General features: G+C 41.3%; 1 protein-coding gene across 1 annotated transcript in view; it reads left to right on the forward strand.

The window, feature by feature from the left end:
* nbas (NBAS subunit of NRZ tethering complex) overlaps window positions 1–19,036 on the forward strand; it is a 315,206-nt gene that overhangs the window by 218,203 nt on the left and 77,967 nt on the right. Inside the window, exon 46 of the mRNA XM_064991781.1 lies at window positions 4,863–5,003. Within this exon, the coding sequence (XP_064847853.1) occupies window positions 4,863–5,003 (141 nt within the window). The remainder of the gene's footprint in view (window positions 1–4,862; window positions 5,004–19,036) is intronic.

Raw genomic sequence — 19,036 nt, forward strand, 5'->3', positions numbered from 1 at the left:
GCCCGCTGGTGGTCGGTCTGTCAGCCCGCTGGTGGTCGGTCGGTCGGTCTGTCAGCCCGCTGGTGGTCGGTCTGTCAGCCCGCTGGTGGTCGGTCTGTCAGCCCGCTGGTGGTCGGTCGGTCGGTCTGTCAGCCCGCTGGTGGTCGGTCGGTCGGTGTGTCAGCCCGCTGGTGGTCGGTCGGTCGGTGTGTCAGCCCGCTGGTGGTCGGTCGGTCTGTCAGCCCGCTGGTGGTCGGTCGGTCTGTCAGCCCGCTGGTGGTCGGTCGGTCTGTCAGCCCGCTGGTGGTCGGTCGGTTGGTCTGTCAGCCCGCTGGTGGTCGGTCGGTCTGTCAGCCCGCAGGTGGTCGGTCGGTCGGTCTGTCAGCCCGCTGGTGGTCGGTCTGTCAGCCCGCTGGTGGTCGGTCGGTCGGTCTGTCAGCCCGCTGGTGGTCGGTCTGTCAGCCCGCTGGTGGTCGGTCGGTCGGTCTGTCAGCCCGCTGGTGGTCGGTCGGTCGGTGTGTCAGCCCGCTGGTGGTCGGTCGGTCGGTGTGTCAGCCCGCTGGTGGTCGGTCGGTCTGTCAGCCCGCTGGTGGTCGGTCGGTCTGTCAGCCCGCTGGTGGTCGGTCGGTCTGTCAGCCCGCTGGTGGTCGGTCGGTCGGTCTGTCAGCCCGCTGGTGGTCGGTCGGTCGGTCTGTCAGCCCGCTGGTGGTCGGTCGGTCGGTCTGTCAGCCCGCTGGTGGTCGTTCGGTCGGTCTGTCTGTCAGCCCGCTGGTGGTCGGTCGGTCTGTCAGCCCCCTGGTGGTCGGTCGGTCGGTCTGTCAGCCCCCTGGTGGTCGGTCGGTCGGTCTGTCAGCCCTCTGGTGGTCGGTCGGTCGGTCTGTCAGCCCGCTGGTGGTCGGTCGGTCAGTCGGTCTGTCAGCCCGCTGGGGTCGGTCAGTCTGTCAGCCCGCTGGTGGTCGGTCTGTCTGTCAGCCCGCTGGTGGTCGGTCTGTCAGCCCGCTATAACCTGAATTTACAATGTTATATTGAGATGTTGTGTCGCTGGCTGACACACAATACCCCATAATGTCAAAGTGGAATTATGTTTTTACAAATTAATTTAAAATGAAAAGCTGAAATGTCACGAGTCTGGATAGTTCACACCTTTATTATGGCAAGCAAAAATAAGTCGAGTTAAAATGTGCTTAAGTCACAATAAGTTCCAAAACTTTGCATGGACTCACTCTGTGTTCAATAATAATATTTATTATGTTTTTTTTTAATAACTACCTCATCTCTGTACCACACACATACAATTATCTGCAAAGTCCTTCAGTCGAGCAGTGAATGTCAAGAACAGATTCAACCACAAAGACCAGGAACATTTCAAACACAAATGCAATGTGTCGCAAAGAAGGGCACATTAGTAGATGGGGAAAAATAACACAGCAGACATTGAATATCCCTTTGAGCATGGTGAAGTTATACACCCAATCACTACAAAGATACAGGCTTCCTTCCTAACTCAGTTGCTGGAGAGGAAGGAAACCGCTCAGGGATTTCACCATGAGGCCAATGGAGACTTTAAAACAGTCACAGAGTTTAGTGGCTGTGATAGAAGAAAACTAAGGAAGGATCAACAACATTGTAGTTACTCCACAATACTAACCTACATGACACTGCAAAAGAAGGAAGCCTGTACAGAATAAAAACATATTCCAAAACATGCATCCTGTTTGCAAATCCAACACAGCACATCGCTGAGTACCACTTTCCATATTTTCAAGCATGGTGGTGGCTGCATCATGTTATGCTTGTCATCGGCAAGGACTAAGACAGAACTCTGCAGGCTGTCCAGGATGATGGCTGGCTTCCTGTCCTCATGATCACAGCCATTTTGTGCAGTGTGCTCAGGAGGACCACATTCTTGTTCCTCTTTGGGAGGTCAGAAACTAGAGTGGTGGTGGGGGTGAAGGCAAACTTTGATGAGAAGGCCTCTCTCCCCCTTGTTGAGAGGATTGCAGGGGGGAGCTCAGGCTTGTTCTTTCTAACTGTGCCAACCATGGTGATCTTCCTCATCAGGAGCTGCTGGCTGAGTTCAATCAGCAGCTCACATGATCTCAATTTCTCATTGTGTATGTGTGTGTGTGTGTCTTTGTGGTGTGTCAACGATTTTAATACTGCCGGATCAAAATGGCCCTAAGACAATCTTTGTCCCCGGGTGTTGTACAGCTTTCATGGAAATCTGAACAAAGAAGATGTTTCGCTTTTTCTAATGTTGGGGTCACTCTAGGAAAAGTCATCAAATCTCAAGTTGAAAAAATGTAATTTAGGGTTTTTTCTCTGCTGTTAAATATAGTGGCGTGTCATTTTTGACCCTTAAGACAACACAAGGCTTAAAGTAATGATGGACTGTCGTTTCTCTTTGCTTATTTGAGCTGTTCTTTCCATAATATGGACTAGGTCTTTTACCAAATAGGGCTTTCTTCTGTATACCCCCCAACCTTGTCACAACACAACTGATTGTCACAAATGCATTAAAAAGGAAAGAAATTCCACAAATAAACTTTTACCCAGCACACCTGTTAATTGAAATGCATTCCAGGTGATTACCTTATGAAGCTGGTTGAAGCTGGTTGAGTTTTGATGTCTTCAATATTATTCTACAATGTAGAAAATAGTAAAAATAAAGAATGAATGAGTAGGCGTGTCCAAACTATTGTCAGCTAGCACGCCTAACAACCTGTCAGCTAGCACACCTAACAAACTGTCAGCTAGCACACCTAACAACCTGTTAGCTAGCACGCCTAACAACCTGTCAGCTAGCACGCCTAACAACCTGTCAGCTAGCACGCCTAACAACCTGTCAGCTAGCACGCCTAACAACCTGTCAGCTAGCACGCCTAACAACCTGTCAGCTAGCACGCCTAACAACCTGTCAGCAAGCACGCCTAACAACCTGTCAGCTAGCACGCCTAACAACCTGTCAGCTAGCACGCCTTACAACCTGTCAGCTAGCACGCCTAACAACCTGTCAGCTAGCACGCCTAACAACCTGTCAGCTAGCACGCCTAACAACCTGTCAGCTAGCACGCCTAACAACCTGTCAGCTAGCACGCCTAACAACCTGTCAGCTAGCACGCCTAACAACCTGTCAGCTAGCACGCCTAACAACCTGTTAGCTAGCACGCCTTAAAACCCTGTCAGCTAGCACGCCTAACAACCTGTCAGCTAGCACGCCTAACAACCTGTCAGCTAGCACGCCTAACAACCTGTCAGCTAGCACGCCTAACAACCTGTCAGCTAGCACGCCTAACAACCTGTCAGCTAGCACGCCTAACAACCTGTCAGCTAGCACGCCTAACAACCTGTCAGCTAGCACGCCAAACAACCTGTCAGCTAGCACGCCTAACAACCTGTCAGCTAGCACGCCAAACAACCTGTCAGCTAGCACGCCAAACAACCTGTCAGCTGGCACGCCTTACAACCTGTCAGCTGGCACGCCTAACAACCTGTCAGCTGGCACGCCTAACAACCTGTCAGCTGGCACGCCTAACAACCTGTCAGCTGGCACGCCTAACAACCTGTCAGCTAGCACGCCTAACAACCTGTCAGCTAGCACGCCTAACAACCTGTCAGCTAGCACGCCTAACAACCTGTCAGCTAGCACGCCTAACAACCTGTCAGCTAGCACGCCTAACAACCTGTCAGCTAGCACGCCTAACAACCTGTCAGCTAGCACGCCTAACAACCTGTCAGCTAGCACGCCTAACAACCTGTCAGCTAGCACGCCTAACAACCTGTCAGCTAGCACGCCTTAAAACCCTGTCAGCTAGCACGCCTAACAACCTGTCAGCTAGCACGCCTAACAACCTGTCAGCTAGCACACCTAACAACCTGTCAGCTAGCACGCCAAACAACCTGTCAGCTAGCACGCCTAACAACCTGTCAGCTAGCACGCCTAACAACCTGTCAGCTAGCACGCCTAACAACCTGTCAGCTAGCACGCCTAACAACCTGTCAGCTAGCACGCCTAACAACCTGTCAGCTAGCACGCCTAACAACCTGTCAGCTAGCACGCCTAACAACCTGTCAGCTAGCACGCCTAACAACCTGTCAGCTAGCACGCCTAACAACCTGTCAGCTAGCACGCCTAACAACCTGTCAGCTGGCACGCCTAACAACCTGTCAGCTAGCACGCCTAACAACCTGTCAGCTAGCACGCCAAACAACCTGTCAGCTAGCACGCCTAACAACCTGTCAGCTAGCACGCCTAACAACCTGTCAGCTAGCACGCCTAACAACCTGTCAGCTAGCACGCCTAACAACCTGTCAGCTAGCACGCCTAACAACCTGTCAGCTAGCACGCCTAACAACCTGTCAGCTAGCACGCCTAACAACCTGTCAGCTAGCACGCCTAACAACCTGTCAGCTAGCACGCCTAACAACCTGTCAGCTAGCACGCCTAACAACCTGTCAGCTAGCACGCCTAACAACCTGTCAGCAAGCACGCCTAACAACCTGTGAGCTAGCACGCCTAACAACCTGTCAGCTAGCACGCCTAACAACCTGTCAGCTAGCACGCCTAACAACCTGTCAGCTAGCACGCCTAACAACCTGTCAGCTAGCACGCCTAACAACCTGTCAGCTAGCACGCCTAACAACCTGTCAGCTAGCACGCCTAACAACCTGTCAGCAAGCACGCCTAACAACCTGTGAGCTAGCACGCCTAACAACCTGTCAGCTAGCACGCCTAACAACCTGTCAGCTAGCACGCCTAACAACCTGTCAGCTAGCACGCCTAACAACCTGTCAGCTAGCACGCCTAACAACCTGTCAGCTAGCACGCCTAACAACCTGTCAGCTAGCACGCCTAACAACCTGTACCCTCCTCTTTTCTAAAGGTTTTAAAGAGACCCCCCCAGACAGAGCAGGACTACCTTCACGCCTATGACACCTGCGCAAAATACATGGACAGACTGCTTCCTGCTGATGCTGTCCACTTCCTGGATGACATAATGTTCTCTCCACGAGCAGTCAATCAGGTGAGGATGTGATGGTGATGATGGGGATGAAGACGGTAGTGGTGGAGGTGGTGACGAGAATTATGATAATAATGGTGGGGTTGATGCTGAGTTAAGTTGATTAGGATCCCCATTAACTACTGAACATGTAGCAGCTACTCTACCTGGGGTCCATTAACATGTAGCAGCTACTCTACCTGGGGTCCATTAACATGTAGCAGCTACTCTACCTGGGGTCCATTAACTACTGAATATGCAGCAGCTACTCTACCTGGGGTCCATTAACATGTAGCAGCTACTCTACCTGGGGTCCATTAACATGTAGCAGCTACTCTACCTGGGGTCCATTAACTACTGAATATGTAGCTACTCTACCTGGGGTCCATTAACTACTGAACATGTAGCTACTCTACCTGGTGTCCATTAACTACTGAACATGTAGCTACTCTACCTGGGGTCCATTAACATGTAGCAGCTACTCTACCTGGGGTCCATTAACATGTAGCAGCTACTCTACCTGGGGTCCATTAACTACTGAACATGTAGCAGCTACTCTACCTGGGGTCCATTAACATGTAGCAGCTACTCTACCTGGGGTCCATTAACATGTAGCAGCTACTCTACCTGGGGTCCATTAACATGTAGCAGCTACTCTACCTGGGGTCCATTAACATGTAGCAGCTACTCTACCTGGGGTCCATTAACTACTGAATATGCAGCAGCTACTCTACCTGGGGTCCATTAACTACTGAATATGCAGCAGCTACTCTACCTGGGGTCCACACAAAACATACACATACATGACACAGAACAGTAATGGACAAGAACATTCAATTTAAAAAAAAATATATGAATAAAATAAGAGTTATATATGGGAAAGACACCAAGAGACAACAAAAATAATATTTACACACTATTCATATATGCATATTGTTAAATACAGTTAAATCAGAGCTTTAGAAATAGAGCAGCTTTGATTCAATGTTTTTATAGTTGTTTTTGTTAAGCTCAACGTGCTTTTTGCCTGAGTTTCCTCTGGTGGCAGAGCAGTCCGTGGTGACATGGTTCTATACATAACTGAGTGACACATTCAGTCTGTTTGTGGTTTATGTGTTTCTGCTGGGGATGTCTATCTGTTTTGAAGTGTATGCAAATTGACTATACCAGTTGTAAGGGGTTTTCAACAGTCAAATGTTTCTTAAAAAGACGAGAAGAGAAGTAGTTTTAATTTCACCTCAACCAGGAGAGACTATCATGTTGTTAGTTCTGTTTGTGCGGTGAAGGTGTGCTGTTCTGAGTCAAATGCAGCTGTTGACAGGTCTTTCTTCACTGTACCTGACCATGTTACCAGTCAGTCATCAAGACGGGACAAGACCACAGCCTCAACAACTAGTACGGTTGATCTGTATCAAAAAGAGATGTTTTCATAACAGACTCTTGCCATCTTCACAACAACTTTGTCAATATGACTCGACTGCGATAACCGACGTTTCCAGTAGTGAGTTAAATGGGTCCTTCACATCAGTTGTTGGAAGATTTCTCCAGTTTATCAGTATACTGGTGTAGCTAAGCACGTCAGTTGCTAGGCAACTTGGTAACTGGCAGCAAGCAACATGAGCTCTTGAAAAAGATATTGAAAATGTTGACAATTTTTTTGTAACTTTGTTAACATAATTAGAAAAACAATAGTTGTCATTAAACCGCTAACCACAGAGGGCCTCTGAAATACCAATAAACTAATGTGCTATTAGCGGTAGCAACATTTAAAAAACAAGCTTGGAACACACGCTAATGTCCTAATGAAGGACCAGGTGCAGGTGAAAATTAAAAACTATGGAATGGAAATGAATATAGATCTAAGGACGTTACAACAACCAAAGCAAAGAGAGAACCCTGAGGGACAACCCAGAGATGTTTTTTATGACTTCAGTGGACCTCTGCTGTCACTGCTGCCCTACCCTATACCAGGAAGGAGCTCTATCACTGCTGCCCTACCCTATACCAGGAAGGAGCTCTATCACTGCTGCCCTACCCTATACCAGGAAGGAACTATATCACTGCTGCCCTACCCTATACCAGGAAGGAGCTCTATCACTGCTGCCCTACCCTATACCAGGAAGGAGCTCTATCACTGCTGCCCTACCCTATACCAGGAAGGAACTCTATCACTGCTGCCCTACCCTATACCAGGAAGGAACTCTATCACTGCTGCCCTACCCTATACCAGGAAGGAGCTCTATCACTGCTGCCCTACCCTATACCAGGAAGGAGCTCTATCACTGCTGCCCTACCCTATACCAGGAAGGAACTATATCACTGCTGCCCTACCCTATACCAGGAAGGAACTCTATCACTGCTGCCCTAGCCTATACCAGGAAGGAACTCTATCACTGCTGCCCTACCCTATACCAGGAAGGAACTCTATCACTGCTGCCCTACCCTATACCAGGAAGGAGCTCTATCACTGCTGCCCTACCCTATACCAGGAAGGAACTCTATCACTGCTGCCCTACCCTATACCAGGAAGGAGCTCTATCACTGCTGCCCTACCCTATACCAGGAAGGAGCTCTATCACTGCTGCCCTACCCTATACCAGGAAGGAGCTCTATCACTGCTGCCCTACCCTATACCAGGAAGGAGCTCTATCACTGCTGCCCTACCCTATACCAGGAAGGAACTATATCACTGCTGCCCTACCCTATACCAGGAAGGAACTCTATCACTGCTGCCCTACCCTATACCAGGAAGGAGCTCTATCACTGCTGCCCTAGCCTATACCAGGAAGGAGCTCTATCACTGCTGCCCTACCCTATACCAGGAAGGAACTATATCACTGCTGCCCTACCCTATACCAGGAAGGAACTCTATCACTGCTGCCCTAGCCTATACCAGGAAGGAACTCTATCACTGCTGCCCTACCCTATACCAGGAAGGAACTCTATCACTGCTGCCCTACCCTATACCAGGAAGGAGCTCTATCACTGCTGCCCTAGCCTATACCAGGAAGGAGCTCTATCACTGCTGCCCTACCCTATACCAGGAAGGAACTATATCACTGCTGCCCTACCCTATACCAGGAAGGAACTCTATCACTGCTGCCCTACCCTATACCAGGAAGGAACTCTATCACTGCTGCCCTACCCTATACCAGGAAGGAACTATATCACTGCTGCCCTACCCTATACCAGGAAGGAGCTCTATCACTGCTGCCCTACCCTATACCAGGAAGGAGCTCTATCACTGCTGCCCTACCCTATACCAGGAAGGAACTATATCACTGCTGCCCTACCCTATACCAGGAAGGAGCTCTATCACTGCTGCCCTACCCTATACCAGGAAGGAACTATATCACTGCTGCCCTACCCTATACCAGGAAGGAACTATATCACTGCTGCCCTAGCAGTAGTTTTATTAGTAGGTGTAGCAGTAGTTTTATTAGTAGTTGTAGCAGTAGTTTTATTAGTAGGTGTAGCAGTAGCTGTATTAGTAGTTGTAGCAGTAGTTGTATTAGTAGGTGCAGCAGTAGTTGTATTAGTAGTTGTAGCAGTAGTTTTATTAGTAGGTGTAGCAGTAGCTGTATTAGTAGTTGTATTAGTAGGTGTAGCAGTAGCTGTATTAGTAGTTGTAGTAGTAGTTGTATTAGTAGGTGCAGCAGTAGTTGTATTAGTAGGTGTAGCAGTAGTTGTATTAGTAGGTGCAGCAGTAGTTTTATTAGTAGGTGTAGCAGTAGTTTTATTAGTAGTTGTAGCAGTAGTTTTATTAGTAGGTGTAGCGGTAGCTGTACTAGTAGGTGTAGCAGTAGCTGTATTAGTAGTTGTAGCAGTAGTTTTATTAGTAGGTGTAGCAGTAGTTTTATTAGTAGTTGTAGCAGTAGTTTTATTAGTAGTTGTAGCAGTAGTTTTATTAGTAGTTGTAGCAGTAGTTTTGTTAGTAGTTGTAGCAGTAGTTTTATTAGTAGGTGTAGCAGTAGTTTTATTAGTAGTTGTAGCAGTAGTTTTGTTAGTAGGTGTAGCAGTAGTTTTATTAGTAGGTGTAGCAGTAGTTTTGTTAGTAGGTGTAGCAGTAGCTGCATTAATTGGTGTAGCAGTAGTTTTATTAGTAGGTGTAGCGGTAGTTTTATTAGTAGGTGTAGCAGTAGTTTTGTTAGTAGGTGTAGCAGTAGCTGCATTAGTTGGTGTAGCAGTAGTTTTATTAGTAGGTGTAGCAGTAGTTTTATTAGTAGGTGTAGCAGTAGTTTTATTAGTAGTTGTAGCAGTAGTTTTATTAGTAGGTGTAGCAGTAGCTGTATTAGTAGGTGTAGCAGTAGTTTTATTAGTAGGTGTAGCAGTAGCTGTATTAGTAGTTGTAGAAGTAGTTTTATTAGTAGTTGTAGCAGTAGTTTTATTAGTAGTTGTAGCAGTAGTTTTATTAGTAGTTGTAGCAGTAGCTGTATTAGTAGCTGTAGCAGTAGTTTTATTAGTAGTTGTAGCAGTAGTTTTATTAGTAGTTGTAGCAGTAGTTTTATTAGTAGGTGTAGCAGTAGCTGTATTAGTAGTTGTAGCAGTAGTTTTATTAGTAGTTGTAGCAGTAGTTTTATTAGTAGTTGTAGCAGTAGTTTTATTAGTAGGTGTAGCAGTAGCTGTATTAGTAGTTGTAGCAGTAGTTTTATTAGTAGTTGTAGCAGTAGTTTTATTAGTAGGTGTAGCAGTAGTTTTGTTAGTAGGTGTAGCAGTAGTTTTATTAGTAGTTGTAGCAGTAGTTTTATTAGTAGGTGTAGCAGTAGTTTTGTTAGTAGGTGTAGCAGTAGTTTTATTAGTAGGTGTAGCAGTAGTTTTATTAGTAGTTGTAGCAGTAGTTTTATTAGTAGGTGTAGCAGTAGCTGTATTAGTAGTTGTAGCAGTAGTTTTATTAGTAGTTGTAGCAGTAGTTTTATTAGTAGGTGTAGCAGTAGTTTTGTTAGTAGGTGTAGCAGTAGTTTTGTTAGTAGGTGTAGCAGTAGCTGCATTAGTTGGTGTAGCAGTAGTTTTATTAGTAGGTGTAGCAGTAGTTTTATTAGTAGGTGTAGCAGTAGTTTTATTAGTAGTTGTAGCAGTAGTTTTATTAGTAGGTGTAGCAGTAGCTGTATTAGTAGGTGTAGCAGTAGTTTTATTAGTAGGTGTAGCAGTAGCTGTATTAGTAGTTGTAGAAGTAGTTTTATTAGTAGTTGTAGCAGTAGTTTTATTAGTAGTTGTAGCAGTAGTTTTATTAGTAGTTGTAGCAGTAGCTGTATTAGTAGCTGTAGCAGTAGTTTTATTAGTAGTTGTAGCAGTAGTTTTATTAGTAGTTGTAGCAGTAGTTTTATTAGTAGGTGTAGCAGTAGCTGTATTAGTAGTTGTAGCAGTAGTTTTATTAGTAGTTGTAGCAGTAGTTTTATTAGTAGTTGTAGCAGTAGTTTTATTAGTAGGTGTAGCAGTAGCTGTATTAGTAGTTGTAGCAGTAGTTTTATTAGTAGTTGTAGCAGTAGTTTTATTAGTAGGTGTAGCAGTAGTTTTGTTAGTAGGTGTAGCAGTAGTTGTATTAGTAGTTGTAGCAGTAGTTTTATTAGTAGGTGTAGCAGTAGTTTTGTTAGTAGGTGTAGCAGTAGTTTTGTTAGTAGGTGTAGCAGTAGTTGTATTAGTAGGTGTAGCAGTTGTTTTGTTAGTAGGTGTAGCAGTAGTTGTATTAGTAGGTGTAGCAGTAGCTGTATTAGTAGTTGTAGCAGTAGTTTTGTTAGTAGGTGGAGCAGTAGTTTTGTTAGTAGGTGTAGCAGTAGTTGTATTAGTAGGTGTAGCAGTAGTTGTATTAGTAGGTGTAGCAGTAGTTTTATTAGTAGTTGTAGCAGTAGTTTTATTAGTAGTTGTAGCAGTAGTTTTATTAGTAGTTGTAGCAGTAGTTTTATTAGTAGTTGTAGCAGTAGTTTTGTTAGTAGGTGTAGCAGTAGCTGCATTAGTTGGTGTAGCAGTAGTTTTATTAGTAGGTGTAGCAGTAGTTTTATTAGTAGGTGTAGCAGTAGTTTTATTAGTAGTTGTAGCAGTAGTTTTATTAGTAGGTGTAGCAGTAGCTGTATTAGTAGGTGGTGCAGTAGTTTTATTAGTAGGTGTAGCAGTAGCTGTATTAGTAGTTGTAGAAGTAGTTTTATTAGTAGTTGTAGCAGTAGTTTTATTAGTAGTTGTAGCAGTAGTTTTATTAGTAGTTGTAGCAGTAGCTGTATTAGTAGCTGTAGCAGTAGTTTTATTAGTAGTTGTAGCAGTAGTTTTATTAGTAGTTGTAGCAGTAGTTTTATTAGTAGGTGTAGCAGTAGCTGTATTAGTAGTTGTAGCAGTAGTTTTATTATTAGTTGTAGCAGTAGTTTTATTAGTAGTTGTAGCAGTAGTTTTATTAGTAGGTGTAGCAGTAGCTGTATTAGTAGTTGTAGCAGTAGTTTTATTAGTAGTTGTAGCAGTAGTTTTATTAGTAGGTGTAGCAGTAGTTTTGTTAGTAGGTGTAGCAGTAGTTTTGTTAGTAGGTGTAGCAGTAGTTTTGTTAGTAGGTGTAGCAGTAGTTTTGTTAGTAGGTGTAGCAGTAGTTTTGTTAGTAGGTGTAGCAGTAGTTGTATTAGTAGGTGTAGCAGTTGTTTTGTTAGTAGGTGTAGCAGTAGTTGTATTAGTAGGTGTAGCAGTAGCTGTATTAGTAGGTGTAGCAGTAGCTGTATTAGTAGTTGTAGCAGTAGTTTTGTTAGTAGGTGTAGCAGTAGTTGTATTAGTAGGTGTAGCTGTAGTTGTATTAGTAGGTGTAGCAGTTGTTTTGTTAGTAGGTGTAGCAGTAGTTTTGTTAGTAGGTGTAGCAGTAGTTGTATTAGTAGGTGTAGCAGTAGCTGTATTAGTAGTTGTAGCAGTAGTTTTATTAGTAGTTGTAGCAGTAGTTTTATTAGTAGGTGTAGCAGTAGTTTTATTTGTAGATGTAGCAGTAGTTGTAGCAGTAGTTTTATTAGTAGTTGTAGCAGTAGTTTTATTAGTAGGTGTAGCAGTAGTTTTATTTGTAGATGTAGCAGTAGTTGTCGCAGTAGTTGTATTAGTAGTTGTCGCAGTAGTTGTATTAGTAGTTTTATTAGTAGTTGTAGCAGTAGTTTTATTAGTAGGTGTAGCAGTAGTTTTATTTGTAGATGTAGCAGTAGTTGTAGCAGTAGCTGTATTAGCAGTTATAGCAGTAGTTTTATTAGTAGGTGTAGCAGTAGTTTTATTAGTAGGTGTAGCAGTAGTTGTCGCAGTAGTTGTATTAGTAGTTATAGCAGTAGTTTTATTAGTAGTTGTAGCAGTAGTTTTATTAGTAGTTGTAGCAGTAGTTTTATTAGTAGGTGTAGCAGTAGTTTTATTTGTAGATGTAGCAGTAGTTGTAGCAGTAGCTGTATTAGCAGTTATAGCAGTAGTTTTATTAGTAGTTGTAGCAGTAGTTTTATTAGTAGTTTTATTAGTAGGTGTAGCAGTAGTTGTATTAGTATTTGTAGTTGTAGCAGTAGCTGTATAATTAGTTATAGCAGTAGTTTTATTAGTAGGTGTAGCAGTAGCTTTATTAGTAGGTGTAGCAGTAGTTTTATTAGTAGTTGTAGCAGTAGTTTTATTAGTAGTTGTAGCAGTAGTGTTATTAGTAGTTGTAGCAGTAGTTTTATTAGTAGTTGTAGCAGTATTTGTAGTTGTAGCTGTAGTTTTATTAGTAGTTTTATTAGTAGTTGTATTAGTAGTTTTATTAGTAGTTTTATTAGTAGGTGTAGCAGTAGTTTTATTAGTAGGTGTAGCAGTAGTTTTGTTAGTAGGTGTAGCAGTAGTTTTATTAGTAGTTGTAGCAGTAGTTTTATTAGTAGTTGTAGCAGTAGTTTTATTAGTAGGTGTAGCAGTAGTTTTATTAGTAGTTGTAGCAGTAGTTTGATTAGTAGTTGTAGCAGTAGTTTTATTAGTAGGTGTAGCAGTAGTTTTATTTGTAGATGTAGCAGTAGTTGTAGCAGTAGCTGTATTAGCAGTTATAGCAGTAGTTTTATAAGTAGGTGTAGCAGTAGTTTTATTAGTAGGTGTAGCAGTAGTTGTCGCAGTAGTTGTATTAGTAGTTATAGCAGTAGTTTTATTAGTAGTTGTAGCAGTAGTTTTATTAGTAGTTGTAGCAGTAGTTTTATTAGTAGGTGTAGCAGTAGTTTTATTTGTAGATGTAGTTGTAGCAGTAGCTGTATTAGCAGTTATAGCAGTAGTTTTATTAGTAGTTGTAGCAGTAGTTTTATTAGTAGTTTTATTAGTAGGTGTAGCAGTAGTTGTATTAGTATTTGTAGTTGTAGCAGTAGCTGTATAATTAGTTATAGCAGTAGTTTTATTAGTAGGTGTAGCAGTAGCTTTATTAGTAGGTGTAGCAGTAGTTTTATTAGTAGTTGTAGCAGTAGTTTTATTAGTAGTTGTAGCAGTAGTGTTATTAGTAGTTGTAGCAGTAGTTTTATTAGTAGTTGTAGCAGTATTTGTAGTTGTAGCTGTAGTTTTATTAGTGGTTTTATTAGTAGTTGTATTAGTAGTTTTATTAGTAGTTATATTAGTAGTTTTATTAGTAGTTTTATTAGTAGTTGTAGCAGTAGTTTTATTTGTAGGTGTAGCAGTAGTTTTGTTAGTAGGTGTAGCAGTAGTTTTATTAGTAGTTGTAGCAGTAGTTTTATTAGTAGTTGTAGCAGTATTTGTAGTTGTAGCTGTAGTTTTATTAGTAGGTGTAGCAGTAGCTTTATTAGTAGGTGTAGCAGTAGTTTTATTAGTAGGTGTAGCAGTAGCTTTATTAGTAGGTGTAGCAGTAGTTTTATTAGTAGTTGTAGCAGTAGTTTTATTAGTAGTTGTAGCAGTATTTGTAGTTGTAGCTGTAGTTTTATTAGTAGTTTTATTAGTAGGTGTAGCAGTAGTTTTATTAGTAGGTGTAACAGTAGTTTTGTTAGTAGGCGTAGCAGTAGTTTTATTAGTTGGTGTAGCAGTAGTTGTAGCAGTAGTTTTATTAGTTGGTGTAGCAGTAGTTTCATTAGTAGGTGTAGCAGTAGTTTTATTAGTAGGTGCAGCAGTAGTTTTATTAGTAGGTGTAGCATTAGTTTTATTAGTAGTTGTAGCAGTAGTTTTATTAGTAGTTTTATTAGTAGTTGTAGCAGTAGTTTTATTAGTAGTTGTAGCAGTAGTTTTATTAGTAGTTGTAGCAGTAGTTTTATTAGTAGGTGTAGCAGTAGCTGTATTAGTAGTTGTAGCAGTAGTTTTATTAGTAGTTGTAGCAGTAGTTTTATTAGTAGTTGTAGCAGTAGTTTTATTAGTAGCTGTAGCAGTAGTTTTATTAGTAGTTGTAGCAGTAGTTTTATTAGTAGTTGTAGCAGTAGTTTTATTAGTAGTTGTAGCAGTAGCTGTATTAGTAGTTGTAGCAGTAGTTTTATTAGTAGCTGTAGCAGTAGTTTTATTAGTAGTTGTAGCAGTAGTTTTATTAGTAGTTGTACCAGTAGTTTTACTAGTAGGTGTTGCAGTAGTTTTATTAGTAGGTGTAGCAGTAGCTCTATTAGTAGTTGTAGCAGTAGTTTTATTAGTAGTTGTAACAGTAGCTGTATTAGTAGCAGTAGCTGTATTAGTAGGTGTAGCAGTAGGTGTAGCAGTAGTTTTATTAGTAGTTGTAGCAGTAGGTGTAGCAGTAGTTTTATTAGTAGTTGTAGCAGTAGGTGTAGCAGTAGTTTTATTAGTAGGTGTAGCAGTAGGTGTAGCAGTAGTTTTATTAGTAGGTGTAGCAGTAGTTTTATTAGTAGGTGTAGCAGTAGTTTTATTAGTAGTTGTAGCAGTAGTTGTATTAGTAGGTGTAGCATTAGTTTTATTAGTAGTTGTAGCAGTAGTTTTATTAGTAGTTTTATTAGTAGTTGTAGCAGTAGTTTTATTAGTAGTTGTAGCAGTAGTTTTATTAGTAGTTGTAGCAGTAGTTTTATTAGTAGGTGTAGCAGTAGCTGTATTAGTAGTTGTAGCAGTAGTTTTATTAGTAGTTGTAGCAGTAATTTTATTAGTAGTTGTAGCAGTAGTTTTATTAGTAGCTGTAGCAGTAGTTTTATTAGTAGTTGTAGCAGTAGTTTTATTAGTAGTTGTAGCAGTAGTTTTATTAGTAGCTGTAGCAGTAGTTTTATTAGTAGTTGTAGCAGTAGTTTTATTAGTAGCTGTAGCAGTAGTTTTATTAGTAGTTGTAGCAGTAGTTTTATTAGTAGTTGTAGCAGTAGTTTTACTAGTAGGTGTAGCAGTAGTTTTATTAGTAGGTGTAGCAGTAGCTCTATTAGTAGTTGTAGCAGTAGTTTTATTAGTAGTTGTAACAGTAGCTGTATTAGTAGCAGTAGCTGTAATAGTAGGTGTAGCAGTAGCTCTATTAGTAGTTGTAGCAGTAGTTTTATTAGTAGTTGTATCAGTAGCTGTATTAGTATCAGTAGCAGTAGCTGTATTAGTAGTTGTAGCAGTAGCTGTATTAGTAGGTGTAGCAGTAGTTTTATTAGTTGTTGTAGCAGTAGTTTTATTAGTAGTTGTAGCAGTAGCTGTATTAGTAGGTGTAGCAGTAGTTTTATTAGTAGTTGTAGCAGTAGCTGTATTAGTAGGTGTAGCAGTAGTTTTATTAGTAGGTGTAGCAGTAGCTGTATTAGTAGGTGTAGCAGTAGTTTTATTTGTAGGTGTAGCAGTAGGTGTAGCAGTAGTTTTATTAGTAGTTGTAGCAGTAGTTTTATTTGTAGCAGTAGGTGTAGCAGTAGTTTTATTAGTAGGTGTAGCAGTAGTTTTATTAGTAGTTGTAGCAGTAGGTGTAGCAGTAGTTTTATTAGTAGGTGTAGCAGTAGCTGTATTAGTAGGTGTAGCAGTAGTTTTATTAGTAGGTGTAGCAGTAGCTGTATTAGTAGGTGTAGCAGTAGGTGTAGCAGTAGTTTTATTAGTAGGTGTAGCAGTAGTTTTATTAGTAGGTGTAGCAGTAGCTGTATTAGTAGGTGTAGCAGTAGGTGTAGCAGTAGTTTTATTAGTAGTTGTAGCAGTAGGTGTAGCAGTAGTTTTATTAGTAGTTGTAGCAGTAGGTGTAGCAGTAGTTTTATTAGTAGGTGTAGCAGTAGGTGTAGCAGTAGTTTTATTAGTAGGTGTAGCAGTAGTTTTATTAGTAGTTGTAGCAGTAGTTGTATTAGTAGGTGTAGCAGTAGTTTTATTAGTAGTTGTATCAGTAGTTTTATTTGTAGCAGTAGGTGTAGCAGTAGTTTTATTAGTAGGTGTAGCAGTAGGTGTAGCAGTAGTTTTATTAGTAGGTGTAGCAGTAGTTTTATTAGTAGTTGTAGCAGTAGTTGTATTAGTAGGTGTAGCAGTAGTTTTATTAGTAGGTGTAGCAGTAGTTTTATTAGTAGTTTTATTAGTAGGTGTAGCAGTAGGTGTAGCAGTAGGTGTAGCAGTAGGTGTAGCAGTAGTTTTATTAGTAGTTTTATTAGTAGGTGTAGCAGTAGGTGTAGCAGTAGTTTTATTAGTAGGTGTAGCAGTAGGTGTAGCAGTAGTTTTATTAGTAGTTGTAGCAGTAGTTTTATTAGTAGGTGTAGCAGTAGTTTTATTAGTAGTTGTAGCAGTAGTTTTATTAGTAGGTGTAGCAGTAGTTTTATTAGTAGGTGTAGCAGTAGGTGTAGCAGTAGCTGTATTAGTAGGTGTAGCAGTAGGTGTAGCAGTAGGTGTAGCAGTAGGTGTAGCAGTAGCTGTATTAGTAGGTGTAGCAGTAGCTGTATTAGTAGGTGTAGCAGTAGGTGTAGCAGTAGGTGTAGCAGTAGGTGTAGCAGTAGCTGTATTAGTAGGTGTAGCAGTAGGTGTAGCAGTAGGTGTAGCAGTAGGTGTAGCAGTAGTTTTATTAGTAGTTGTAGCAGTAGGTCTAGCAGTAGTTTTATTAGTAGGTGTAGCAGTAGCTGTATTAGTAGGTGTAGCAGTAGTTTTATTTGTTGTTGTAGTTTTATTAGTAGGTGTAGCAGTAGTTGTATTAGTAGTTGTAGCAGTAGTTTTATTAGTAGGTGTGGCAGTAGTTTTATTTGTAGATGTATCAGTAGTTGTAGCAGTAGCTGTATTAGCAGTTATAGCAGTAGTTTTATTAGCAGTTAGTAGGTGTAGCAGTAGTTTTATTAGTAGGTGTAGCAGTAGTTGTCGCAGTAGTTGTATTAGTAGTTATAGCAGTAGTTTTATTAGTAGTTGTAGCAGTAGTCTTATTAGTAGTTGTAGCAGTAGTTTTATTAGTAGTTGTAGCAGTAGTTTTATTAGTAGTTGTAGCAGTAGTTTTATTAGTAGGTGTAGCAGTAGTTTTATTTGTAGATGTAGCAGTAGTTGTAGCAGTAGCTGTATTAGCAGTTATAGCAGTAGTTTTATTAGTAGGTGTAGCAGTAGTTTTATTAGTAGGTGTAGCAGTAGTTGTCGCAGTAGTTGTATTAGTAGTTATAGCAGTAGTTTTATTAGTAGTTGTAGCAGTAGTTTTATTAGTAGGTGTAGCAGTAGGTGTAGCAGTAGGTGTAGCAGTAGCTGTATTAGTAGGTGTAGCAGTAGGTGTAGCAGTAGCTGTATTAGTAGGTGTAGCAGTAGGTGTAGCAGTAGCTGTATTAGTAGGTGTAGCAGTAGGTGTAGCAGTAGGTGTAGCAGTAGCTGTATTAGTAGGTGTAGCAGTAGGTGTAGCAGTAGCTGTATTAGTAGGTGTAGCAGTAGGTGTAGCAGTAGGTGTAGCAGTAGCTGTATTAGTAGGTGTAGCAGTAGGTGTAGCAGTAGCTGTATTAGTAGGTGTAGCAGTAGGTGTAGCATTAGGTGTAGCAGTAGCTGTATTAGTAGGTGTAGCAGTAGGTGTAGCAGTAGGTGTAGCAGTAGCTGTATTAGTAGGTGTAGCAGTAGGTGTAGCAGTAGGTGTAGCAGTAGGTGTAGCAGTAGTTTTATTAGTAGTTGTAGCAGTAGGTCTAGCAGTAGTTTTATTAGTAGGTGTAGCAGTAGCTGTATTAGTAGGTGTAGCAGTAGTTTTATTTGTAGGTGTAGCAGTAGTTTTATTAGTAGGTGTAGCAGTAGTTTTATTAGTAGGTGTAGCAGTAGTTGTATTAGTAGTTGTAGCAGTAGTTTTATTAGTAGGTGTAGCAGTAGTTTTATTTGTAGATGTAGCAGTAGTTGTAGCAGTAGCTGTATTAGCAGTTATAGCAGTAGTTTTATTAGTAGGTGTAGCAGTAGTTTTATTAGTAGGTGTAGCAGTAGTTGTCGCAGTAGTTGTATTAGTAGTTATAGCAGTAGTTTTATTAGTAGTTGTAGCAGTAGTCTTATTAGTAGTTGTAGCAGTAGTTTTATTAGTAGTTGTAGCAGTAGTTTTATTAGTAGTTGTAGCAGTAGTTTTATTAGTAGGTGTAGCAGTAGTTTTATTTGTAGATGTAGCAGTAGTTGTAGCAGTAGCTGTATTAGCAGTTATAGCAGTAGTTTTATTAGTAGGTGTAGCAGTAGTTTTATTAGTAGGTGTAGCAGTAGTTTTATTAGTAGTTGTAGCAGTAGTTGTATTAGTAGGTGTAGCAGTAGTTTTATTAGTAGGTGTAGCAGTAGTTTTATTAGTAGTTTTATTAGTAGGTGTAGCAGTAGGTGTAGCAGTAGGTGTAGCAGTAGTTTTATTAGTAGTTTTATTAGTAGGTGTAGCAGTAGGTGTAGCAGTAGTTTTATTAGTAGGTGTAGCAGTAGGTGTAGCAGTAGTTTTATTAGTAGTTGTAGCAGTAGTTTTATTAGTAGGTGTAGCAGTAGTTTTATTAGTAGGTGTAGCAGTAGGTGTAGCAGTAGTTTTATTAGTAGTTGTAGCAGTAGTTTTATTAGTAGGTGTAGCAGTAGGTGTAGCAGTAGGTGTAGCAGTAGCTGTATTAGTAGGTGTAGCAGTAGGTGTAGCAGTAGCTGTATTAGTAGGTGTAGCAGTAGGTGTAGCAGTAGCTGTATTAGTAGGTGTAGCAGTAGGTGTAGCAGTAGGTGTAGCAGTAGCTGTATTAGTAGGTGTAGCAGTAGGTGTAGCAGTAGCTGTATTAGTAGGTGTAGCAGTAGGTGTAGCAGTAGGTGTAGCA

This window comes from Oncorhynchus masou, chromosome 16, assembly GCF_036934945.1.
Source record: "Oncorhynchus masou masou isolate Uvic2021 chromosome 16, UVic_Omas_1.1, whole genome shotgun sequence".
Taxonomy (NCBI): Eukaryota; Metazoa; Chordata; class Actinopteri; order Salmoniformes; family Salmonidae; genus Oncorhynchus; species Oncorhynchus masou.